The sequence below is a fragment of the Rutilus rutilus genome (genome assembly GCF_951802725.1).
Source record: "Rutilus rutilus genome assembly, chromosome: 18".
Taxonomy (NCBI): domain Eukaryota; kingdom Metazoa; phylum Chordata; class Actinopteri; order Cypriniformes; family Leuciscidae; genus Rutilus; species Rutilus rutilus.
This window is the reverse complement of record NC_140231.1, coordinates 23,552,679-23,580,609: the sequence shown is the minus strand read 5'-3', so window position 1 is coordinate 23,580,609 and position 27,931 is coordinate 23,552,679. Positions and strand designations below refer to the sequence as shown.

Sequence of the window (27,931 nt, the reverse complement as noted above, 5' to 3'; positions counted from 1 at the left end):
AAACCTCAAATCACACTTTCTCATTAAGCATTAGTCATTTTCTGCTTTCTTCTTTTATATTTCTTCCTTTAGACAAAAAAATAACAATAATAATAATTATATATTTTGATAAGCTGCAAAAGTAAATGGTGTATAACAACATTTTGATTTGGTTATCTTTGAGTACATCTCTCAGTTTACACTGGTTGCTATCCAACAGGCTTTAATATTCAATAGTACTTTTTTTTTTTTTTTTTTTTTTGAATCTATTTGCAATCAGAAAGTTACTCAGAAATGCAGACAACCATTGTGAAAAGACGCAAAACGAAAGTGTCCCACAAAAACGACGACACATTCTTCAACACTCTGAAGCATCGAGGCAGCCCGGTCTTGTGGTCGCAAAATCAACATTTAGTGCCGTCGAACTTTCTCAGTTCGCCATTACGGAAACAAATGATCATGAAAGCATACCCACAATCCTTAGCTGCAAATTTTCATCAGACAGGCTCAGTGTATAAGTCAGTTTGTTCTGATGCGTTTAAGGGTACTTGATAGGAATACTGTGTGCATGTGTGTGTGTGTGTGTGTGTGAGAGTTTCTGTGAATCACTGAAGCTTGTTTATTTGGTCACAACCCATCTTTAACACCCTGTTTTTATTAGTCAAGGAGAGGGAGGAGCAACTTTTTTGCAGGGCTGGGGCAAACTCAAGTGCTGCCTCCTCTCTCCCTTTGTTGAACCCTCTTATCTCCGATAAGGACAGTTTTAGTCTTCGTTTCCAAGGAAAGTGTTTTTAGGTGTGGTTCGCGTCTAGCTCCTCACTGCTGCAGTTTATGGTAGAGTCGCCAGAGGGGATGGTTTTGCTGATGCGGTCCAGAGTGTCAACGCTGGTGGAGTGTTTAGATTGAACTTTGCCGATTTCCTCCAAAGCGCTGGCCAAAGAGTCCAGATCCCCCCGCTCCTGGTGCTGAGCTTCCCACAAACTCAGAATGACAGCGGACGGGCTCGTCTGGCACGCAAAATAACCCAGGTTTCTGTATGGGGAAAAAAAATTCAGGACAACCTTGGATTAACAGCACAATCTGAACACTGAAAAGTAAAAAAATACAATTTCAATGACTTAACAAGGTCCCTCTAAGAGAAAGCAGGAACAAATATGAAATGATCATTTTTTAAGACTATTTAAGTGCATGGTGAGGAGAAGTAAAATGCTAATGATATTGTATTTGCAAAACAAGCATTTTAAATATACTTTCATTATATTTTATATCATTTTAAGGTCATAACTGGTTCATAAAAACCAAAAAAGTGAATATGAATCTCAAATCAGAAACACATTAATAATATATATATATATATATAGTTTATGAAGGTCTCATGAACCAACAATGGACATTATTTTTTACAGCATTTATTAATCTAGGTTAATGTTAATTTCTATATATTTAATTTTATTTTTAGGTTTTATAAAATAATAATAGTTAATGTATTATGAATTAACATTTAACATTTTAACAACAGTATATTTATAAATGTACAATTAACATTAACCTAAATGAATAAATGCTGAAGAAAATCAGCTGTTAGGTTAAAAGTTTTAAATACACAAATCAGCAGTGTTTCTGTATATTTTTATTTTAAATTCTTAATGCTCTAGTCTAACCCACAAGATTGGTTATATAAACTCATATTATTCCGCTCAGACACTGAATTATTACACTCTATTGCAAGGATTCTCGGTCTGCATAACTTTCAATTTAATAATGTTATCCTGTAATGCCTGTATGCCCCAACAAGAAATCAAAATGGTTAAATTAGTTTATAAAAGCGAGACGGATATTAAAGAAGTTTTGCTTGAAGAAAATCAACCCATCTTCGAGACATAATTGAATCACAGAAAAGGAAATCACAATTTTGCAGGTGTGTGTCTTAAAGAAGCAGACAGTCCATCTTCTGCCTCCACATTTAATGGTTGTATTAAATGGCAGAAGCACTTCATTTTGACCTCATGCTGACCTTCCAATAATGCTATTTTAGAAAACAATCTGTGTCTGAAATTGAATACTTCCCTACTATATAATATGTGAAAACAATATATGTCTGAAAACATAGTGTTCGAAAAACACGAAAGTAGTAGGCGTAAAGTATACAGATTACCAACTAGCCTACTTCCACTGAGATTCTGGAGTGTGTACATTCAATGGACACTTTACTATCCCATGAGGCAGAGGAAGAGGATTTATGAACGGCAGTGAAGCAACGCAACTGACAGTGGTAGGTTGCATGACAGTAACAACATGGCGGATGTAATTCTACACATATTCATACTACACAAAACATACTTTTTTAACGGTCGCGATGTAAATTCAAATTCAAATGTAGTACCTCATTTTGTGATGGATGCACTTAAAGGAGAACTCCGGTCAATTTTAACATTGAGCTCATTTTTTTGTACATTTGGAGTGCTGTCTGTACAGAAAACAACGACAAAAATCGGGGTTGCCTACACCGAGTTATCCTCTTTTTAAAATTTGCACCCTGTTGACTTCAATGGGGCAAGTTTTAAACCTGCTTTTAGCCTCTTAACATCCTTGATGTGTCATTACAAGTGCACAGGTCATGTGAGTGATTCCTTCTGAGTGAACACGGGTGAATCTGACTGCAGTAGATGTGAAAGATATCAATAAATATGATGTTATTTTAGCCAGCGCACATACCTGTATTTTCTTCCTGTTTTCGGTCGAAGTCCATAGTAATCGATTGTCGAGTTCACGCGCGTGATCATAGGTAACTAAACCTATGCGTGTGAACTCGACAATCGATTACTATGGGCTTCGACCGAAAACAGGATGTAAATACAGGTATGTGCGCTGGCTGAAATAACATCATTTTTATTAATATCTTCCACATCTACTGCAGTCAGATTCACCTGTGATCACTCTGAAGGAATCACTCACATGACCTGTGCACTTGTAATGACACATCAAGGATGTTAAGAGGCTAAAAGCAGGTTTAAAACTTGCCCCATTGAAGTCAACAGGTGCAAATTTTAAAAAGAGGATGACACGGTGTAGGCAACACCGATTTTTGTCGTTGTTCTCTGTATTGACAGCACTCCAAATGTACAAAAAAATGAGCTCAATGTTAAAATTGACCGGAGTTCTCCTTTAATGAGTCGTATCAGTCAATAAAGTTAAAACAGCTAAAATTGTTTAAAAAAAAGAAAGAAATTAACCGTAATTCAGTGGGCTGATGTTGTCTGCTGATTTCCAAGTTGGTTATGATGGTCTTGCTGTAGAAAACACTCGCTATTTAAACAGCCTGGTGAGGTCACAAAACATGCCATGCTGGTCTTTTCATCAAGATATTTAACCTCACCATTAACCAGTCCATCAACAATATGTCGCAGCGCTGATGGGGCGATGTAAACACTGTCATTCTTTGATTTTCTGTGGGTATTGGGACTCCAACAGGGGGCAGTGTTGCGCTACACCAGCTCCTGCACCACAGCTCTCTGGGTAATTGCCCTCTGCGCTGTTTAGACGAGCTTGCACATCCTCAGAAGGTAATTGCAGAAATCCGCTTAACAAGGAGGAGACATTCTCATTACACACTGCCTGGAGCTCTGACCAGCTAAAAAATTCCCCTAAATCCTTCCATCTTCATTTCAAAAACAACTCTGTCTTTTTGTCCCTGGTGAAAATATATATATATATAAACCCACACATCACGAAAGAAAGTTTCGAGAACCTTTTGGACATTTTGATCGCAGAATCTGTTTTGCACAATGTTTTTGTCAAACATTTTTGAAATCACCATGGTAAATGAAAAAAGAAAGAAAGAAAAAAAGACGCAGCTAGTGAATTAAACTGTTATTAAAAAATTCTAGCTGGGCAGAAGACCTAGGATGTTTTTTTTTAAATAAATACAAAAATTAAAAGAAAGAGAAGAAAAAGTAATTTAATAAGGAAAGGATTTGAATGAATAATGAAAATCCATGTACTTCCAGCTTCCACAGCATGTTGTTATTTCTTTCTTCAATGGAACATAAAATTCTAATAAGCTGATTTGATGCTCAAAAACATTTCTTATTATTATAATCAATGTTGAAAACAGTTGTGCTGTTTCATATTTTTGTAGAAACCAGGACCCCGGATTCTTTGATAAATCGATTTTTTTTTTTGTAACCATGTAAAAGTCTGTCCGTTTACAGTACGCAGTACTACAGTACAGTACGCACGCACGCACCATACAAGTAGCATTACTCTGGTCTGTATGACTATATATTCAATATCGTCATTAAATTTTAAGTATTCTGATGCACCAATTTTGTGTCAAACAGACCAAGAAGCAAGTTTTTATTCACTAAAAATATAGTCCTTCACTATCCACATCCACATCTATTCAAAATATGGCACAGTTAAACACGTCAGGTTTGAATGGCATGAGGGTGAGTAACTGATGACAGAATTTGCATTTAAGAGTGAACTGTCCCTTTAAAGGTGTGCATATCCATTTCAATGTGTTATCACAGATACGAGGTATGTTCTCCTCGAACTAGGGCTTGCAGGATGCATGAGATCTCATTACAGCACTACAGTTACTGCCCGTGGCTCTGCCGATGGTTAATGTGGCCATGTGCTAGAGGAAAATGGAGCAAATTAGATGTTTGGGATTCCATATGTTGAGGTCCAGTTTTGTTTGTATTTGAGCATGTATGTCACCGTCCGTATGTGCACTTATGGACAAAGCATGTCCATGTTCATCTGCTGTGCATTTTTACATTAATTTCTCACCTGTCTATATGCAGTTTCTGCGCTAAGAGCTGCCAGTCTTTGCCCTTGGCATTCGCTGTGTCGAAGGTCGCGCAGATTCGCTGGCGAATGGACAGGGGGATTCTGAAGGCCCTGGACCCCGTCTGGGAGGTGATGGTACAGTCTGACTGTGTGAAGAATGGCACTGTGTCTTTTTCACTCTGGAGGGAAAAAAGTATTGCAGTGACATATTAGAGTTTACAGAGCGGTTAAATTGGGCTAGAACAATCCGGAACGGTTATTTTGATAAATGTATTTATTTATTTTTGGACAATTTGTCGAGTTTTTGTTTTGAAAATCCAGTTGTTCAAGTCCACTAGTGTCAAAAACACAAATAATATCACTTGGATCAACACATTTAATATTTGATTTTAATTTATCTGTATTAATTAACTTTTTTGATTGCTGAAAAACATGATATCTGCATTAAATTATAAATATTTATGCTTTTTGGCATCAGAACCTCCAGATTTAGGGTTTAACCCACTTCGAAAAGATCCACTGTATAAAAAAAAAAATGGACCATCAATATTCCAAACACAAGACGATATCTTATTCTATTGCACTTTGTCAGTATCTTTGTTTTTTTTAATATATGAGTTTTTGTCTTCCAAACCTCAGCAATGGTGGTGTAGACCTGTAGGATCTGCTCATGACCTTTGACCTGCCGAACACTGATCTTACAGGAGAGCTGATTGGCTGCTGGACTGTAGCGCTCCAGAGAAAAGGCACACTGCAGAGGAGACTGGCTACTGCACCACACCTGAGAGAAGGAGAATTCCTGCACCAAAAGAGGAAGGAGGAGGAAAGAGTGAATATTTCAGTACGAACCAATAGCAACCAAAATGTGCCTCCTCTCCTCCTTATTGTTATTCTGCTGTTGGAGCCGCTGAAGCTAATTTACTTAGTGTCATGTCACTGACGGCCCTGCCAGAACACAGCCTAGTATGAAAAAAAACAGTTCTTGCTATGGGTATGATTTGGATAAAAATGTGCCTGCGGTCATAAAGCTTTACGAAGAAAGGAATGGTGGGTAAACAGCATTGAGAAAAAACACACTCTTGAGAATGTGTCATCCAAAAACAGAAACAATTTGATAAAATAATACAAATACTGACAAATATCTCTGCTGGTGTAGCAAATAAAACTAAATAGAGAGTGCTGTTTTCCCATGCTCAACCTGACACCATGATACTAATGCTATGTAGTGATAGGGTGTCCAAGTGAAAATAAGCTCTATGAAGGGCTCTAGATATTTTTGGGTCTCTTATTCAATATAAGTGCATTTTTTTGGGGGATTGTTTTATTTTCTGGTAAGCAAAAATTGCTTAGAAATGCATTTGAGCACACCTCTCCTCAACAAACTGCATGATTTGAGTCCACTTTGGACATTCCACTAACTATATGTAACTTTGCAAGTACATGTCAACTAGCTGTCATTAGAGTTTAATTAGACCGTCTGCTTAAACACTTTATTTTGATGCTCCCCCAACAAAAAATCAACTGACTATAAGTATCTTTGCAAGTACATGTTAATTTATTCTACTAACCGTAACCTAAGAGTCTACTAATACTCTAATGAGAGTTAGCTGACGTATAGTTACTTATAGTTAGTAGAATGTCTGAAGTGGACTATCGATATAAAGCGTAAACTTATTAAGCACCAAAGCTATAATACTCAGGATTATGGGCTTTGAAAAAACAAGTAATATATCACAGTTCTGCAATTTGTCCATTTAAAAAGTTTTTTAAAATATATTTAACTGCCATTTTCCTGTTAAAACCATACAGGGTGAAAAGACATCCTTATCTCCAGCTAAATTCCTACCACGGCCTCTGGCTAAACTACCTTAAACAGAGCTGTATTAATATTCATATGACCAGTCAAATGAACACTGGAATTTGACATCTTATTAATATTCAGCCTCATATGCATATTAACAAAACTCATGCATATTCATACGGAGCGGGCATCCATATTTATGAGGACAGCACCTGGCAGGTGGTAAAAGGTTTGATGCTCCAGAGGAACTGGGGGATGTCCTGGATGGAGACCTGTAGGCTGAAAGAGTTCGCTCTGAAGAGCAGGGTCTTGGGTTCCTCCAGGAGACGCCCACCTCGACCCCGCTCCACGGACACCACCTCCTGCAAGGAAGAGTGAATACAGATATAAACGCTCATGCATAAACACGCACTGACACATATAATTCCCTACAACAGGAACAGAACTCAACTGACTGCTCACGTTTAAATTATTCAGCCGAAAAACAGCCCTCCCATGTTACACAACAGCTATTTCCTGGGTCTAGCGGCACCTTTAATCTTCGTAACCCGAGAAGATGAAGCAGAAAGTGATTAAAAACCTGCATCTAACGCGAGGCTGACGTTTCCAACCCCTAGACCAACAAACACGTCGAAGAAATGCCTGCATTGCATTTTTCATCTACAAGAATGGAATTACAATAACACCCTGGGTAAAAAAAAAAAAAAAAACACACAAAACTAAATCTTGAAACACAACAACTAATAAATCTAAAGGTACAATGCCTTCAATTACCAACTCGGTCGAATACAATGAACTAAGCTACCTTTCCTGTTTGCACAAATGCAACACGCACACAAAATGGCATGCAGAACAGGAGCGAGAGACACTGGATGGATAGAATCAGCATTGATGAAAGGCACGGGTGATTTTGTGCTCTTTGCATCTATTCTGTGGGAATTGTTGACAATGGCACAGTAGCATTAAAAGCATTAAGTCTCTCTCTCCTGCTTTCTCTCTCTCTCCGTCACAAAAGAAAGGAAAATAGTCTCTTGCTGTGATGGCTGCTGATCGATCCTGGCCTGAATTCGTTCAGTTTCTAGGGAGGAATTCATTTGCTGTTTTGTGAAATGCAAACAACACTGACAACAAAAGAGTACAAAAGAAGAGAAAAAATCCTGAGTGAACGGCTGGGTAAACAAAGTGGAAGAGCGCTTTGGTGTGGAGAAATACAATCTTTGACCAGTCACTCGTGAATGTGTCCTGTTGGGAAAGAAGACTTCACAGAGCAGAGATCTGTCTCACACACACTCTCACACACACACACACACACACACACACACACACACACACACACACACACACACACACACACACAGACACAGACACAGACACACACACACACACACACACACACACACACACACACACACACACACACACACAATGTTGGGTTTTCATGTTTTATGGAGACTTTGTAATGATTTTTATTCTGTACAAACTGTATATTATATCCCCTAACTCTAGCCCTAAACAAAACCATCAGAGAAAACTTTCTGCATTTTTATATTTTCAAAGAACTTCATTCTGTATAATTTATAAGCTGTTTTCCTCATTGAGAACAAAAAATGTCCCCACAAGGACAAGGATTTCGGATATTGCCATTTTTGGGGACATTTTGTCCCCATAATGTAGGGTTTACCAGGACTACACACACACACACGTTGGGTTTACATGTTTTAAAGGGACATTCAATGACTTCAGTTGTTTTTATATTGAGATATAGCTCCCTATCTTGCACCCAGCGCAACTGACTTTGTACACCGACGCATGCATCATTCCTATTTTGCACCCGCGCACAGCAGACTTTTCCCTCCACAGACGCACGTCGGTAAATTAGGAAATGAACTTGCGCTCCCGGGGGCGGTTCAGTGCAAAGAGGAGGCGTGTTTTCCGGCGCAAACGTTCCCTGGTGCTATTTTGCAGGTTTAGAAAACAATTCCACCACTGACCAGGAAAAACCTAGTCTAAAGTCAGTGGCGCATTGCGCATGTTATTCATATGCTATTTTACAGTTTTTTTCGATTGCTAAACGACAGTGGGTACAACTGGAGTCACATGTGCAAAACTCTAACTACAGTCTACACAGCAGCAGTTCATGTGGACCAAACTCTAGTTCGTTTTTCATTGCTTGAACACAGTTTTCAAAACTCTACACACTTATCCCATGACTTTAACCACAACCTGCACAACACTGTGGATTTACAGCACTTTGTTCAAATGCTAACACACAGCCTTGTGCCTTTCAAACAATGCTGATTGCAATTTCAGCTGAAATTGCAATCAAAAAAATTGCAAAAGATTTTGCAAAAGATTTTGTGCCTTTCCCATACACAAAATAATTATATTTGAAATATATTTTTGGAATATAAGCAAATATTCGAAATTGGCCCAATAAATATATTTTAGTTAAATATATGTAAATATATTTCACACTTACTGTAACATCATATATTTTTGTTATATTTCAGAATATATTTCAAAATGATAAATATAAGTGACCAACAATGCAAATATATTTCAATGTATTTGGAATATATGCCACATATATTTTCAACACTTTACGTAAAATATATTTCAATATATATATATATATTTTTTCTGTATGGGTGGAGGTGGAAAGTGTTTGGTCACCACCCACATGACCAAATGTCTCTTTTGGAAGCCATGCGTGCCGGATGTGAGGATGCCAGGGATGGATAAGGCACTCCAGAAGGTTCTTCCCCAGGTGCATGGCAAGAGAGAACATTAGATGTGATGTTGATGAAAACCTGTGGCCTGATGCTAGAGAGAGGCAGGATTAGCCCCTCAATTATTTGTTCGAATTACAGTATGTACTTTCAGTTTCTACCTTTTTTTTCTCATTACTGTAATTCCGTAAATTACTACAGACTATTGAAGCAAACTGCTCATTTTCATTTACCTTAAAGAATTATGTTCTAAAATTTTAAATAAATCATGTGAAAGAATGTCACTCTTTTCTTTGAAGAAAATATTACTTTGTATGAAATCACTGAAATTGTTCAAACTGTAAAGATGAAAAGTTTGTATTTTCTGTATTGGTGTTTGATGCTAGTGTTTTTACTCTCAGTGTGTTCTGAGTGACAGTGTGTGTTATCTCAGTGAGGGTTGTGCATAGTGTTTGGCTGCACTGAGCCTGTTTTGAGCCATGTGTTAAGAGTTGTGTTGCTTGGAGTGAGTTTTGCAGGTGATGTGAACTGTTTAGCTCAGGTGACTGTTGGTAGTGCAGACTGTAGTTAGAGTTTTGCACATGTAGCTCCAGTTGTGCTCACTGTCGTTTAGCAATCGAAAAAAACTGTAAGGGTGCATGCTTGGCCATAATCAATGTAGCGTGTGCACAACGCGCATGCACTTTGCTTATCTCATCTACACACAGACGCAGCAGTTCTCATTTTTAGAAAACCACACATTATTACAAGGAAAAATATTAACACACGAGGGAAATCATTGTTGTGTCCATGAAGATGTGAAAAATAATCTAGCTTACAAATTTACCCAAATTTTTAGACGCCTGTGTAACCGAAGCTAATTTGGGTGGGTTTCTCCCATCCCCATACAATGTCACTTCTCTGTCTTTTACGGCCCTGACGAGAACGTCGGTCTCCTCGGCTGTGAACCGCTCCTGTCGTGCGCCTGGCAAATCCGCCGTTATAATAGGAATCCGCTATAGAACAAGCGCGCCTGCTCTTAAAGGGAATGTGAGATGACGCTCTGATTGGTTTATTTCACGTTACGCCCAAACCACACCTATGAATAATGAAGCTACTTCAGACCAACCCATTTTAGATTTGCGTCGGGCGCAAGAGTCATTTATCCCGCCGGTATAATAGCAACAGCGCCCAAGACCTGCCCACAAAGTTACTTGCGTTTCAGATCGTTAAAATAGGGCCCATATTGAGTCTTTTCACTTCACTTAACTCTTATTTTGTTGAGACATTATTCAGGTCATTCTACAAGATACATTGTGTCCCTTGTATACATACACTACCATTCAAACGTTTTGGGTCGGTACATTTTGGGCAAATGTTTTTTTTTTAAAGAAAGAAAATAATATTATTCAGCAAGGATGCATTAAATGGATTAAAAGTGACCATAAAGGGTGTATTCACAGTTGTAGTTTGGTTCGTGCAGGACCAAAAAAGAAAATTATACATTTAGTCCTCAATCACTTAGCATTCACACTGTCATTTTTAACACCAAACTTAAAGATAAAAAAAAAAAGAAGAAAAAAAAAGCAAGTCTCTTTATTTTCTCACTTTATTTTATGTTTTGAAACATTTGCCAGTAAAAATGATCTTAAAATGTCAATCCTGTTACAATAATTATTTATGGTACACAACTGATAACTGAAAAATGTAGAAGGAAGCACCTTGTAGTTTTTACAGCCTTCAACACAGGGCTTGTGATGTCAAACTAAACTGTAAAACCTTAAACCCTGGAACCTTTAATGAAGGCATAATAATATCCCACCATATATTGAAGTTTATTAATTTAGCTCGAACATAAACACACTCCAGACATCAGTACTTTCTTTGTGTGTGCGAGTTTGGGAGAGAGAGAGAGAAAAATAGAACCACTAATTCAGTTTGTGTATGTCTTGAGGCTTCAATAGGCCTACCACACAAAGACATCTCCACATCTCCGTAACCGAGAAAAGATCCATGTGAGACATTAAATATAAATGACATATTATGCTTTCTTCATAAAGTGAAGAGATTGTAAGTTATGTGTGTGTGTACAACAAAGACTTCTCTGAAGCTGTGTCCGCTCAGCTAGACGTTACGCCTAACAGAATGTAAATCACTTTTAACTTGCGTTCAGAAAATATTCAGTCACGTAGCGATCGCATGAAGTATGCGAGTGGCTCACCGTGTCTTTGTAATTTAAGAAGCCATTCTATCAGTTAGCAGGAGATGTGTGTGTGTGTGTATGAGATTGGTCCAGCTGACTTTCAGTGGAGCGTAAAACCAGAGTACCCACAGGGCATGACGGCTAGCCATAACATGCTGCCCCATGAATGCAAATATCCAATAAGCTGTGGATTTCCATCTAATGTCATATGCAGTATGAAGGAAATATATATCATGACATTTAAGAAGCCTACATCTGTGAATGCCGAAAACACACCCAGCGGAATGAATGAATGTCCATGCTGGTTTGAACGAACTGCTGGATTCATTAAGCCCAAAGTATACGTTTTACACGTACGTTAGGGTCACCGCACAGTGAGTGTATTCAGTATGCGCATGCTGAATAAAAAGAAGAGACAAAGCCACTTGTAGGCAAGCTTGCAAGGTTAGCAAAAAAGAAAAGAAAAGAAAGGCGAAACGTTTACTAACGCTGTGTTAAGCAGGGAAGGAGACCAGAGCAGATTTTTAAATGGATGTCAATGGAGGAGAGGGAAAAAGTCTTAACATTTAATGAATCGACAACCCATCGGCTAATCTTCAACATGTTTGCTCTTAATGATTAGTTTTGGATTAATTTATTTTTAGAGTTTACATAAAAAAAAAATTGTGTTTTATAAGAGAAGTCACGGACAATTGGGCGACAGGTGTGATTCAATTTATGGCACTTCTCATTCATTTTTATGGTATCCGCAAACAGTGATTGACTGTCGCACAACTGAACAAAATACAATGATGTCAACACTGTAATGTCATTGGTTATCAAGGCACATGCAATCCAAGTTAGCTGTTACTCTTTCTCCAATGGTAGATCCACTGACCCACGTATCTCCCAATAATAAGACCATCTCTGAGAAGAGACAGAAACGTGTGCAAGTTACAACAACTATGGATGGCTACGTGGATGAGAGATTGTGCGAGGAGGTTAGAAAGCATCTGCATTTGTACAACTTCAGCCTAAGAGATGATAAAGATGGGTTATGATTTGTGGCGAGAGATTGCTCAGGAGGGGTAGTACAAGTTGTCATAATGTGCATGCATCGACCGCCTGTGTACGTGTACATGTCAGATTGAATATATAACTCTAACCACTGCATTTTTTTTCTTAAATCAGGATTTCTACATGTATGGCAGCCATTCCATTCCAGTGTCTGTTGGATTCCAACACTGGCACACCTCACTCACCTGAACCAAATCTTATTTAATGAGGAAAAGTATAAAAAACACTGCTGTGTTCATCACTATCATCTTGCAACAGGACCAGCTGGGTGGCAAAAACAGTGCTAGTAGTACCTCAAAAAATAACTATTGACCATGCCAGAAGAGTTGAAAAGGAAAGTTTTGAGTGAGGAAAAGAAGGGTTCAATTCTGGATTTACTGGCAGAGGGATACAGTGAGCTTCCATCCTTAAAATTTCAAAGACAGCGGTTCATAAGAACAAGGTCAAGCAGCAGACATTGGGGACAACAAAGCTACAGACCGGCAGAGGGCGAAAACAACTCTCCACTGACCGGGATGACCGCCGACTCAAAAAACGTAGGATGACATCAAGTGACCTACAAAAAGAATGGCAAACGGCGGTTCGAAACAGGCTCCTAGGGGTTGAAGTCGTGCAAAGCTAGAAAAAAGCCCTTCATCAATGAGAAGCAAAGAAGAGGTTTGCAAAAAGACCAAAAGGATTGGTCTGTAGAGGACTGGAGTAAGGTCATCTTCTCTGATGAGTCCAATTTTCAGCTTTGTCCAACACCTGGTAGTCTAACGGTTAGACGGAGACAAGCCACAGTGTCTCGCACCCACTAGGAAATTTGGTGGAGAATCGGTGATGATCTGGGGGTGCTTCGTCTTTGTGAAGGACCCATGAATCAAGCCACGTACAAGGTTGTCATGGAAGAACACTTGCTTCCTTCTGCTCTGACAATGTTCCCCAACTCTGAGGATTGGTTTTTCCAGCAGGACAATCTCCATGCCACACAGCCAGGTCAATCAAGGTGTGGATGGAGGACCACCAGATCAAGACCTTGTCATGACCAGCCCAATCTCCAGACCTGTCCTGAACCCCATTGAAAACCTCTGGAATGTGATCAGGAGGAAGATGGATGGTCACAAGCCATCAAACAAAGCAGAGCTGCTTGAATTTGTGCACCAGAAGTGGCATAAAGTCACCCAACATCAATGTGAAAGACTGGTGGAGAGCATGCCAAGACGAATGAAAGCTGTGATTGAAAATCAGGGTTATTCCACCAAATATTGATTTCTGAACTCTAAGTTAAACCATTAGTATTGTGTTGTTTAAAAATGAATATGAACTTATTTTCTTTCCATTCTTCGAGGTTTGACAACACTGCATATTTTTTGTTATTTTGACCAGTTGCAAATAAATGCTCTAAATGACAATATATTTGGAATTTGGGATAAATGTTGTCAGTACTTTATAGAATAAAACAAAAATGTTAATTTTACCCAAACACATACCTATAAATAGTAAAACCAGAAAAACTGATAAGTTTGCAGTGGTCGCTTAATTTTCCTCAGAGCTGTACATTGAAAGGCTTTGAGTACAAATGTGAGCGTACAAAAAAACAAAGTATACTTTGGGCTTAGCTAGCGGGTCAGGATCCGAGACAACATATGTGGTTATCAATAATGTACACACACAAACAAACTTAAAATTCTTTACACACCTGAAAGGCATGGGGCATATCATCGACGCAGTACACTCGAATACTGTAGTTGAGGAAGTTGGGCTCCATGTTTCCAAACACAGCCAGTCGGAGTCTCTTCCCAGCCGCCTGTGTGAGGGCCTCTCCCACTAAAGCGTAACACCCCGGCCTCTCCACCAACAGGTGGCAGCACTGAGTGTCCAACAGGCAGTAACAAGAAGTGCTCTCCTCTTCCACAGTCATCACCTCCTGGCAGAAACACACATACACTCACAGTCAAAATCCAACTGTTGATGAGTCATATGTAAGATTCTTACACAACATCGACTGCGATTAACACTTTATTTTGATGTTTCACCTACATGTCAACAAACTCTCATTAGAGTATTGGTAGACTGTCTGCTTAATATCTGCTAACACTTAAGTGATGGTCCATCAACAGACATTCTACTGACTATAAGTAACTTTGCAAGTACATGTCACCTTATTCTACAAACCCTTCCCTAACAGTCTATTAATACTGAGCTAATACTCTAATGAGAGTGAGTTGACATGCAAGAGCAATGGTTCTTATAGTCAACAGAATGTCTAAAGGGATTATTTAAAATCTAAAGGGATACTTCATCAAAATAAAATAAAACCGGTTTTGCTATTGGGGACAACTGTGGTGACTGATGATGTCACAAATCTATCAAAACCTGTTTACATTTTAAAGGCCAGATTTACTAAACCGGGCAAATTAGCGTGAGAGCGCAATTCCAAAAAAGTGCAGATGGGAGTGGAAAGTACGACGCACAAATTAAAGAACACAGACGCAGCCGGATCATTTCCATAAAGACCAACATAATCTACCAAGAGCAGCGCAAATTAGCGCCCGGTTTAAGACATGCTTTTTTGGGGCGTTACATAATGGCGCAAATACCAGTAAATTGACTAGCGCAAACCTAAGCAAATCACCTTGCATGATTCATTTAAATGCTCCCATCCTCCCATAAACTTGGCGTCTGAAAGAGAAACTCCTACAAATGCATATGCAATAAGGTCAGCGCCCTGTCCAACCCTGTTAGTAAATCCTGACAGTATTTTTTTAACGCCAAAAAGAGGGTGTAAGCGGTTGGTAAATCTGCCACTAAAACTTTAAACTTTCACTTTTTCCATATTTATAACACTTTTAATTCTGACAATGCATGACAAAACGCTTGTGACAGCGGCTGAGTAGAAACATTCTGCCACTTTTAAAAAAGTAATGAAAGTAGCAAAAAGTGAATGGAAATGTATATCTTTGGGAGAAAAAATATTAAAAAATTTAATTAATTATACATTTAAATATATGGTTTTATCATTTTATATTTATTTTAGTATTTTGTTTAATTTATATTTTATTATTTTAATAAATTACAATTTATTCAATTAAATGGTAATACATTATTGATATAATCATTTACAGGAAAAACACTGCAATATAAAATCTGCACTAAATCAATGAACTTCCTTAGGGTTTTTAAGTGATTTCTTTGGTGAAAATCCATGAAAACCACCAGATGGTGTGTAACCTGTTATGTATTTATTTGTAAATTAAATGTTTTAGAACATCTGATTTCAATTAGTGTTAGAATTATTGTTTTTGAATAGCCTTCGCCATCTTGAAAACAAACCTTCACTTTACCTTCACTTAAGACATAAAGTACGATATGCTGTAATGTTTATAGTACAAGTATGAATAATAGAAACATCCAAGAACATCCATGCTCATCGACTGTTTTTCTTTTCTAGAACATGGTTCAATTGCTTTTAATGCAAAGTAGGCCTCGTTGTCATAAGCACTGACAGCTACTTACTTTTGGCAACCCTGAGGCTTTTCACAGGCCGCTTCACTTTATAAAATCCTCAGTCAGCATAAACGTACATACACATGTTAGAGAAAGGTGAAGATCTTTAGCTGAAATTATGCATCCCTTTTCTTTATAGCTCTGCAGATGGAAGCACAGCTTGATTATTATTATATGCATCTGGTATTTGAATGTCAGGAACAGTGGGTGTGTAGCGGCCAGCAGGAACTCTGAGTCCAGGGTCTCCATTTCACCGGCTGAATATAGCTGAAGCTAAGCATAACTTTGCCCCCTGAAGCGACCCGAACCATTTGTGATGGCGGAAAGCTTGATATTTCATGTCTAAACACACCATCGCACAGAAACCATTGCCTATTACCCACAAATCAGTGGGTGCACATTAAAGTGTGCTTTCTCTCTCTCTCTCTTTCTCTCTCACACACACAGTAAAAAAGGTGTTATTCTCAATTCTGCAGGGACATTACTCTCTACCCGCCTATCACATGCTCTCGCATTATACCTGCTTGAAAAAGCTTATTATTTCAAACAACTGTCAAAGGTCTCCGCATCTTTAACACAGCGTCAAAATGACTCGACTGCACCGAAAGAAAAGGAGTTGATTGGTATTGTGATGTGTCTTTGAATTAGAGAGTCTGCGTTTGATTATAGTCTGCTGAAATGTCAGGTCGCACACACACACTTGCAGCACTACACTAATACAAACAGAGATGGTTTCTCCAGGGTCGGCTTGTGTCAGTGAGCTCCAGCTCAACTTTGATGAAGTTCTTTCAACATGTGAGAGCAGTATGAATCCGCTCTTATAAATAACAGAAAAGTATCAAAGGAAAGGACTGTGTTAATAAGAGAAACACATAGAGATGCTTTTAAAGTGCACTCAATGTAGGAACATCGGTCTACAATGAAGAGGGCATATCTATTGATTCTGTCACATGGTAACCTTCAGCATTTTAACTTCAGAATAACACTTCAGTTCTTATAATTGCCAGCAGAACACACTGCTGTTTCCCATTAAACTACATGATTCAGAGTTTAAATCATCTGCACTCATTCAAGGCTTCCCTATCCAGCACGTTGGTTAAAGACTAACTTGAAGGGTTTAACAAAGATACTATTCTTATGTCAGCCTTACCTCCCAGTTGTTGTCCTGGGTTTGTCTCTTAAGCTTGATATTCCAGTCTTCTGAACTCACATCTGCACAGTGGGCTATCGTCAAGGCAACAGGGCAGGAAAGGGTCAGGCCAGGAGGGCCGTATGTTACCTCAGGACTCAAAAGTATCTCCTGACCTTCATCAGACAAAGCACTGCAGGTAAAAAGACAGAAAGAGAGATTAACTGGTATTGTTAAAGGAGAACTTGGTAACTTTTTTAACATAATAAAACTGTCTAGAAATCATTTGGATGGTTAAACAACCTGTTCTGGTGATATTGGTGACTTTCCCCGCTCCCCCCAGCGTTCCCAGGCGGAAAACCAACCTTGCAACTTGGGGACTACCGTCCCGGCAAGATAGAAATTGGAAGTCTCGTGAGAAGCGAGAACGAGAATGAGAACGAGAACGAGAGCGAAACACAAATTGCTTTACGGCAATTCGACATAAACACCCACGCATGTATGATGTATTACCAGATTACCCACCTCGGTAGACATAGCTCCACACGATACAGTTGGCTTGCTCCGATCAAAACAAACGCACATGAGCAGCGGTAGAGAGGGGGAGGAGGCCGCCGCAAGTGAGTTTTTTACGACCGTGTTGTGAAATATACACCCTCCCACAGCTGTAGGGGGAGCTCGTGGGGAAAACATGCGACAACAAAAGGGAAAATCAGCGAAGAAGTGAGTAGAGTTCGCTAGAGTTACCGAGTTCTCCTTTAAAATACCTAAAAATATCCTAATGATTTAGCACTGTGTTTTTTTCCCTCATTTGTAAGTCACTTTGGATAAAAGCATCTGCTAAATGAATAAATGTAAAAGGTAATGCTACTAATTCTACTTAATTGGCACTAGAGATCAGATGGAAACACACACACAAAAAAAACAAAAAGGTTGGAATTGACGTTTTGCTAAGCTCCACCCCCCTTGGTTACAGCTGCTAACTCTGACAAGCGTTACAAAAGATCCCATAGGACTGACCTAGAGATTTCAGCATGATTTTCAATAAAATGTGCTCATAAGGTTTTAAAATTGATTGGATAATATCCTTTACGTGGGCTGGAATCAATTGTGACATTTATTTCAAGATGTGAAAAAAAAAAAAAATGTGTGTCCTCTCTGGGTACTTTTAAGTGACCTGTGAACAACATTAAATCATATTTTTGGATAGTCTCCCTAAACAATATTAAACATTTCAAACACTGAGTTCCAATAGAAAAGAGATTAAACTAGCGGTCAGCAACAGTTGTTAAGGTCAGTTCAGCGCCATTCACACTCAAGTATGTCAACTATAATGATAACTATACATAATAAGTTTTAATAAATCCACACAACACTAACGAGGAATGACACTGTTGAAATCACATTCAGATTTTTTTTTTTTTTTTTTTGCAGCTGATGAACGATAAACATTAACAGCCAATCAGAATCCAGAATCCGCCTATAATAAACAATGTTTATGTGCACACTCCCATGATTTTGCCAAATAAGGCATATTTTGTTGATCCTGGAACAACATTCCTGTCCTAAAATTTAGTCATACCTCTAAACCTACTTATCCCTAAAATCAGAGAGAAATAATAGCTAAATAATACTGATGTTGAAGCACCTAACCCTGGTTTAAGCCTAAACTTGACAAACTGTAAACATGTCCCTCAAATCTGATTCGTTGATTGGAATGGTGTTCCAGGATCAACAAAGATGTTGATCCAGGAACATGTTGCACTTGGTGAAATCACGTTCACTGTGTGAACATAATCATTTAGAAATTATTTCACCCCATAATAATGGTATGCGTTAAAGCAGTGAATCTACCGGTGAATTCATTTTCATTTTTCTAAAACGTTTTCCCCAAATTGAAACTTCCTGTCCACTATTAAAATAAAATACAGATCAAGAGAACAACTTGTGTGAAATGCTCATGGGAAATCCTCGCTCAATATGTGCTGTAGTGTCAAAATAACAGTATTGATTTCACCAGAAGATGCCAACGTTAAAATAAATGGAATTCGTTTGGTTAATAAACACGAGGGCGAGCTACTGGGATCACACCACGAACAAACATTAGCTAGAAATACAAGCAGGTTTGTTAATGGAAACATGTCAAGTAGCCACACAGCTCTCCATGCAAACACAAACACAAACACAAACACAACAGATTAGCCTGCAAACTCAGCGCTAATACAGATATATTGTACTTTGTGCTGGTTGAAGTGATTCCAGAGGGCAGTTGGACTTGATCGGGTGTGGAGATCAGTAAGAGTGTGTGTGTGTGAGTTCACTGGTCGATGGTGTTGTTTGAAGTGCCTTCTGAGGAGCCTGGTGACATATTGAGACAGTTTGGACGTGTTAGCGTCGATCGATATGACTGCTGTGGATCCTCAACAAGGATTAGTCATCTACAGCAGGGGGACTTCACACTAGCCTGGGTGGCGCCATGGAAAACACACTGACACAGCAGATTACATGAACCAGACACCTGCTGTCAACAGAACCAGGATGATTTACCATTCATTACTCTGTGCAGAGATTCAAACTATATTTTAACACTGAGTGGTGTTTGTCCATGTGAAACCATGATGCTAAGGTGTTCTCAATAGTTTTGCTTGGGTGTTTGTTACATTGCAACTAGCCCAAATCTCCATGTTAGGACATTTTTACCAGTTTTATTGTCGGAGAAAAAAAAAAAGAAGAAAAAAAAATCCGGTCACACTATAGATTAGGGTCTATTTTGACTTTTGCTTCAGAAAACTCCTAATTACTACTTATTAATAATTTGTAAGGAAGTTAAGTTTAGATATTGGGTAGGATTAAGGGATGTATGGTCATGCAGAATAAAGCATTAATATGTGCTTTATAAGTACTAATAAACAGCCAATATCCTAGTAATATGCATGCTAATATGCAACGAGTTAATAGTGAGAATCGGACCCTACACTAAAGTGTTACCAAAAAATCCAATGTCCTAATTGCTTAGAATAGTAATAGCTTAGCTTTCCTCAATAAGCAGTTGTTATAATCACCTATATTTAAAGTGTAAGTTGCAGGTTAACCACCACAGCCAATTAATGTGTAAATTAAAGTGCTCTATGTGTATATATTTAATTATTTCTGTCTTAAAATGCGTTAAAATAACATTTATTGGGGTTTCTTCAAAGGTAGCGTGTTTTTTCAGTAACTGGGTGATGACGTCATAAGAGGAACTCGCAACCCATACTCTGCTAGATTCTTACTGTATTATGGCTATTTGGAGAACGACTGAGGATGTGGGGAAACCATCAAATTCTTTATGGACCACAGCCCTACAATTTTTAACCGGTCAGGCGTGAGAGAGGGGAGGAAATTGCCAGGACCCATGGCACTCAAAGAGTTATTAATGCTTGGTGTGAGGAGAATGAGTGGAGGGTTGGCCAGGTGTCCTGGTGAGTAGCTACGTTAGAGCTAGTCTAGGCTAGCCTGGTGCAAACTTAACCCGGATAATATAAGGGAACAAGCCAGTCTTTTCAAAATCTTGCCGTCATGTAGAATAACAAGGAGGGACAATGACTGAAGACATTATTTACTTACAGTACATGCACACACTACACAGGCACCAATCGCTAGTCTCATCGACGCCTCAAACGTCATGTAATACCCTTCCTCAATCCACGCTTTATCAATTTCTCACGATTTAATTAGCGATGTTTATTGTCAGAAAAGAAAAAGAGAGATCGATGTCCCCATCACTGTGTTTGTGTGGGCTATGCCACCCAATTGAATCAGCAGTGGAGAGTATGTGCTGCCGTGAGGTGAACGCGTTTTGGAGTTTAGTGGAACAGCTCGACCCGCGACCGGCTGATCTGACGTGCCTGAACCCGGTGCCTGAACCCGGTGCCTGAACCCGTTTGTTTTGCGAATAGCTTATTCTCATTTCAGGCAGGATCACGGTCCCCTTGAAGTCAGCACACACGAGTATGTTTACAGTTGAGTTATTTTATCCATAATTTTTTTATCAAATAAAACATACAACCAACTTTTCTGTAGTTATGTAAGGCATCTATAGCTTTCAAAGAAATACAACATTGAAGAGTACCATACTTAATGCATGAGTAATTACATTTAGCTGCTAGCGTACTATTGACTATGCCGGTAACTCTACTAGTGAGTTCCTCTTATGACGTCACGCCCCATCTAGTGGAAGGGAGCGAGAGTGGTTAAAACCACTGTTAAAAGTGCCAACTTTTCATATTATATTCAGCATTTTGGTATAAAAAACAATGGTGGGCGGTTCTTATCTTTATGTTTAATAAACACATTGCATTATCTTCGTGAAAAATGTAACCTGCAATTTACACTTTAAAGCACAAACAGGCCTAAGTTCAACACTTAAATGCCCAAAATAAGATATTTTGAAGAATACTGGTAACCAAATATTTTTGGTAACCATTGACTTCCACTGCATGGACAAAAACACTAATTTGTTCTACAGAAGAAAGTTCTGGAACAACATGAGGGTGAGTAAATGAGGAATGAATTTTAATATTACCTCTTTAAGGTAATGGATTTTGACAACAGCTCGCTAGTAATGATGCTTCTGATGAACATACGGGAACGTAAGTGTTTATTTTACAATTTATTTTTCATTCTAAGCAGGTGACAGGCTGAGACAGCCGTCCAATTACAGTGTTCGACACTGTGTCGTACCAACAGGCCAGTCACTTGACAACCTTCTAATCGCTGTCTCACTCCATCTGCACTGTTTGTTTACATGTTGATTTATTTATATTGAATAATTACCCGTTTCCTCCCAACTTCCTCCATTTATTGGCATTGCATCCAAACTCTTTTGTGTCTGAAATAAAAGCAATTAACGCTGATGAAGCAGCTAAGCTTGTTTTGCCATGCTGGAGAGGAGAGAGAGCGTTACCTGACGTTTACAGTCGTTTATTGAAACTCCAGCAAACACTAGAAAAGCATTCAGGCACATAAAACGCATATCAAATGGAACAAAATGTTTAATGTTTGCTGAAATATCAGGAACAGCGGTAAACAAATGAAAAACAGTTGAAGGGGCATCCATATTGATTGAATCTGTGGATGACACCCGCATGCTTTTCAAACAAATAACAGAGTTATTAATTAAAATGATGTGGAGACCTACTATGATAAGATAACTATGATAAAAAAAAGTCGTTTGGCAGCAGGGTTAGTATACAACACACATTAACTAAAATAAAAATAGTTTAACCTTACACTTGGTTTATTTCAGCTAGTTGCCAAGACAACATTTCTCATTTTCATTTAGTTTAACTTAATGTACTAAATTAACTAAAAAAATTAAAATAAAAAACGATATAGACTTACTAAATTTACTTTATAAACTACTAAATTACTAAAATGTTCAAATGAAAATGGAAACCATAAAAATAAAATATTAATTAAAACTATAATAAATCACTCTGTAAATTTGGTCAATCCATTCACATTTGCAGATAAAAATCCAGTCATCATCTATCCCAACTCATATTACTTTTTTCCCTGTGGAAGACAAAGAGCTATCAAAATCCAACCATTAGTTGTTGTTTTTTTAAAGCTACTTGCTTCCATATAATGAAAATGTATCTGGCAAGTTCAGTTGTATTAAAATTACTTGCTTACTTTACTAAAAAGAAAATAATATATTTTGCCTGTGTCTAGTTCATCACTACACTAGCAATTCTTATACTTAATGAACATGTAACTTGCTAAAAAGCATTTGTTTGTCCTTTGGTTATATGTTAAGCCTATCTCATCTAGAGCACCAAGTGAGCCACAACGCCTCTGATTGTGATTCTTAAGCTTTCTCCTTTTTCCTCCTCGTACAGACACAAGCCTAGAGAATTGAAACCAAAACGGCTCCCTGAGGAAACCACCTCAACAAGCGTCTTCATTGCATTTTGTGCCACAGGCATTATGGCCTGATCAATATGAACAATTATCCCTTTTAGATCACAGTGTCTAAGAGAAGGGAAGTATTTGACTATAAAACCCTGTTCACACTTACGGGAATTTTGACATCAGGCAGTAACACTTTATTCTGATGGTCCACTTAAGTAACATTTACAACAACTGTCAACTAGCAGTCATTGGACTGTCTGCTTAATATCTGCTAACACTTCATTTTCATTGTCCCCCAACAGACATTCTACTGACTATAAGTATCTTTGCAGCTACAGATCAACTTATTCTACTAACAGCCTAGTTGACATGTAGTTGCAAAGTTACTTATAGAATGTCTAAAGTAGACCATGGAAATAACATCAGGCTGTATTGCTGGTCGCTTGAAGGCATTCATACAGCTAGATGCCCTAATGTTATTTATAATGGTAAACTTTTGAAAATATTGCTGCTCGTTCCATTCTGACAAGGAACGTGTTTCTTTGCAGCTAAAAAATAATAATTCTGAAGGAGAATATTTTTATGAAAATTTCAACAAGCATATACAGTAATACAGTATATCGTATCATCAAAGTTGAACAATCAATGATTAAGTGCATTAATTGCCGTACACTACCTATCAAATATTGTGGAATAATTAAAATGTAAGATGTAAGAAGTTTTAAAATGCCATTTATTTCCAGCAGCCATTACTTTAGTGTCACATGGCCCTACAGAAACCATTCTAATATGCAGAATTGTTGCTCAGTTATTAATTATTGTTGGGGCACAATTATTAATAACGGTTCTTATTATCAATGTTGAAAACAGTTTAATACGTTTTCTTCAGGATTCTTTGATGAATAGAATTTTCAAAAGAACAGCATTTATATGAAATAGAAAACTTTTGTAACATTATTGTCTTTATTGTTGATACATTTAGTGCATCCTTGCAGAATTGAAGCATTAATTTAACTCTAAAGTGAATAAACTCTCTCTCTCTCTTTATTTTACAAACTTTTGTTACGGTTTCCACAAAAATATTAAGCAACAAAAACGGTTTATTATTATAATTTTTTCCCTCTATGTGGACTTTTCCATCATGTCTACACTAAACAGTAAGTCAGCTGTTTATTTGCATACAATTTTAATGCTGTCAAAGACTTGGACACGCCCACTGTTGCCAATTTCTTTGTCGCTGTAAATTCCTGTCAGTGTAACAACCATTAAATAGTGCAGTCTAGCCCTGTCAAAAGTGACTGCTAGCTAGCATGCATGGTTCCAGCCATTATTCATTTCCCATGGTTCATCAAACGTAAGGAGCCGGAGATGTAGCGCTAATAACAAGGAGATACATCACCTATTGATTTACAAGTTTAATATCCGCCAGGATAACAAAAAAAAAAACAAGTCTGCTTTCATTAACACAGTGTGAATCATTTCCTAGTAATACAAAATGTTCCGTGTGATGTCCAGGTGAATCCACAGGGAAGGGTACAGAAGAGCTTTAAGCTCTGCAAATAACTCAGAGGTCTGAGCAAACTCAATCCTATCACTGTGAACAAATAAAAAGAGTCTCTGATTGATCCTTTTTCATGACTCTGCTCTCTATAGCCGCTGTTATGAGGACTCTGGAGATCGTGCGGCTAAATTTAGGAGGTTCTGCAGATTGATTTCTGCCTCTCTCTTCTTCTAAACCCCCTCCCTCCACTTTCTGTAGATGCTTTGTGGTCAGATTGCAGTGTTGTGGATTGAATTTCTCCCTGCCACTCACCACAACTGTCAAAAGATAGGCTTTGACTGACAGTTGGGCTGAGCAGCTAGCATCTGACTGACGGATAGCTGCGCGGCGGTGCTGTTGGCGCGTTGGACGGGAGACGGGGAAGCAAACAGCTCTGAGCTTATCGGACGCTAGCAGGTACCTTCATCTGCGAACTTGCTGAGATTGAGGTTTTCATCTTTGAGCTCTGAACACTCATGACCTTTGATCTCTATCAATCCCAGCAAGCCTACGACTGCGACCGAGGATTGGGAGCGAAGAGAAAGTGTCTTCTGTCTGAGTCGAGGTGACATTATAGTGAGTTGTGCAACTTTGGTTTGAAATCCTTGGTCGTTGAAGTTTGCTTATAATTTTTGGAGGGTTAATCCCAGAGTTAAGCAGCTCAACAGAACAAAGCAAGTGGCATTCTGGGAGATTTCCTCACTGGAAATACAAGCTGCGTTATGTTTTAAAGCATCCCTACACAGTGTTCACATCTCCCTAAGCACTCAGCAGGGGATATCTGTTGAAGTTCACTGTACTTGACAAAATGTGTTCAATTGAAACAGCTTGCAAACACAGATTAGAAGTTTGAGATATGAAAACATCATATACTTGTGTAAATAATTCTAATATAAATGATCATCCTTTCATATGCAATGGACTTGACCTGAGACTGAGACTGGTGGCAAATGGTTTGGTAATAAGACAAAAACAAGCATAAAAAATTAGCTAAAATAACTTTTTATATTAAGTCAAGATATTTCTTATTTTAATTTAAGCACTCAACAACTGTTTGTTTCCTTTGAAAAAACAGAGTTCCAGACAGTTTATAGATATATGACTTTACTTAATGTTAAAAGTGTGATTTCTATACATGGAAATGTCATGTAAATTAATAAAATCTTAAAAGCTTTTTCTAATTAATATACATGTGACTAGCTCTAAAATATTTTATCAGGTAGAAATTGTGAATTTCTTAAAAACATTATCCTTAATCTTTATTCTGTAAATCAAGAGCCATGCAAATTCATTAATTAAAAACAGTGGGTTCTCTGAAGAACATTCAGTTCCAAAAATGTCTGTAATCCCCCCAAAGAAAATCATTTAAATTGTAATTATAATGCCCAATGTTTAAAATAAACAAGATTAAAATAGCCAGGGGGCTTTCGAATGTTATTGTGAACAATGGGTGGCCTTGGAGTCAAAAAGGTGGAGAAGCATTGATTTATCATGCTTACACTGTAGTGTGATGTCTACAGTGCTGGTCTCAGGTCGAGTACCATGCCATTGTTTCAGTCACCATCTTTTTTTCCCTTGTTTGCGACAGGATGGCACAGCTGGTAGATAACCTGCTGAACTTGGATGTGTTTAACCACTCTCGCACACAGGCCCAGCATACTAACGCTATGAAAGTACACCTTTTTATGCACCTTCAATACACAGGCCTGCTGCAGTAACTACAGCTAAGGGAGCGAGACTGAAGGTAAGAAAGGAAAATTGAGCTATAGAGATGGGAATAAAAAAGAAAAATGCCCTACTGATAACATCAGCATGTTGTGTTTTGGATGCTGGTGAGCATATTCACGTTGTCGATAACAAAACAAATTAAAATGTCTACTATAAAGCAGCTGTCTAGTGTGCTCATGTTTTTACTCATGTCCGACCTCGACGAACTGAACAGAAGAAATTAACCAGAGAAGATTTCCACATCAAAAAAGGCGGAGCCTCAGAGCACACCTACCTATTATGTCATCGGCACGGACCAATGGAAGTTTGAAGTTGTTCACCAGCCAGAGCGACCTTTTCCTGGAAAGTTTACTCTGGAGTTCAAACAAAGTTCCAAAGTTCGAACTCCAGAAACCATCTGCAAACGGACTTTGTTCTGGCCTGGTTTTGTTCAAAATGATGTCACAACAGTTTGTTCTTTGATTTTGTTTGAAGCATATTGGGGCCTTTACAGCCATTGGTTTGGGTAAAATAATTACTTTTTAATAATTTGATTGATACCTTTCAGTATTAAATTATTAATAAGGATTTAGCTGCCATCTTGGGTGTATTTCACTAAGTTTGTTGCAAATCTCCACAAATAGTCTGGCAAAAATTAGTTGTATTACAAGACATAAGTAAGACAGATAATTAAGATAATTAAGTTGGATAAGTCTCAGCATCGGGCCAATTATGCTTCAAAATTCTCTTTCCGTATAGGCAGTTTTCTAGGTTTTGGAACAAAGCACAAGAGCGAGTTGAATACAGTTTCGATTTTGTGCATCAGTGTCCTGGATATATTACCTGGAGACCTGCTGGGTAATGCTCATGTACAGTTCCCAGGTTGTGTCCTCTTCAATCGCACCATGAGGCACCAGCAAACTCACACCTAGCAAAAGATAAGAGTAGCAAAACACACACACACAAACCAAACAATTTATAAGATCCAACAGCATGATGGAATGGGACTTGGATGCTAAACTAGAACAAAGTTCCTCTTTTGGAAACACCCTTAATTTCCCAGAAGCCCTTTCAGTTGGATGAATAGTTTGATGCAAGCCTGGAATCGTGAAACAGCAGAACATTTGTCTTGTGGGACTCGTGCATGACAACATGTCGTCTTAAAAATCAATTCAAAACCTCCCTTACGAGAGACTGTGTACAACACACACGAGCACACACCTTGTGAAGTGACAAGGTGCCTGTAGGGTTGTTAGAGTCACTATTCGGCTGTAAAGGTCTTAAAAGGGCTGAGCGAGAACTCCAGCACACTTCAACAGATGCGCTAGCCTCTAACCTTTCTCGCACACTTTCTGCCAGCCTGTCAAGACTCTTTACAGCATGTGACAGGATCAGAGGTGGAAAAGAGCAAGGGAGTGTAAAGAAGGAAGAGAGAGAGTGAGACAGAGAGAAAGAGAGAGGGAGAGAGAGAGAGAGAGAGAGATGGACCCTAGAGACTCCTAAATCAATGCCGCCCTGCTGGTCTCTCTGTCAGTCGCCCGCTCTCTCAGCCGCTGGGTGCTATGAGCACAGGCTCTCTAACACACAGCACAGCCACTGGATATACTGTGTGTGAGAGAGAAAGACAAGA

General features: G+C 38.4%; 1 protein-coding gene across 2 annotated transcripts in view; it reads right to left on the bottom strand.

Moving 5' to 3' along the window:
* Positions 1 to 241: 241 nt before the first annotated feature.
* Positions 242 to 27,931, bottom strand: part of unc5da (unc-5 netrin receptor Da) — a 230,354-nt gene continuing 202,664 nt past the window's right edge. Inside the window, exons 11-18 of one of the 2 annotated variants that reach the window (XR_014625115.1) lie at positions 27,145 to 27,229; positions 17,181 to 17,352; positions 14,223 to 14,450; positions 6,787 to 6,936; positions 5,408 to 5,572; positions 4,774 to 4,952; positions 3,356 to 3,559; positions 915 to 1,011 (exon numbers count right to left, since the gene is read on the bottom strand). Coding sequence is in view for 1 of the 2 variants with exons in the window: in XM_084386522.1 (XP_084242648.1) it covers positions 771 to 1,011; positions 4,774 to 4,952; positions 5,408 to 5,572; positions 6,787 to 6,936; positions 14,223 to 14,450; positions 17,181 to 17,352; positions 27,145 to 27,229 (1,220 nt within the window). In the remaining variant the exon portion in view is untranslated. Of the gene's footprint in view, positions 1,012 to 3,355; positions 3,560 to 4,773; positions 4,953 to 5,407; positions 5,573 to 6,786; positions 6,937 to 14,222; positions 14,451 to 17,180; positions 17,353 to 27,144; positions 27,230 to 27,931 lie in introns of both variants that reach the window. The other variant, XM_084386522.1, reaches the window with a different exon arrangement.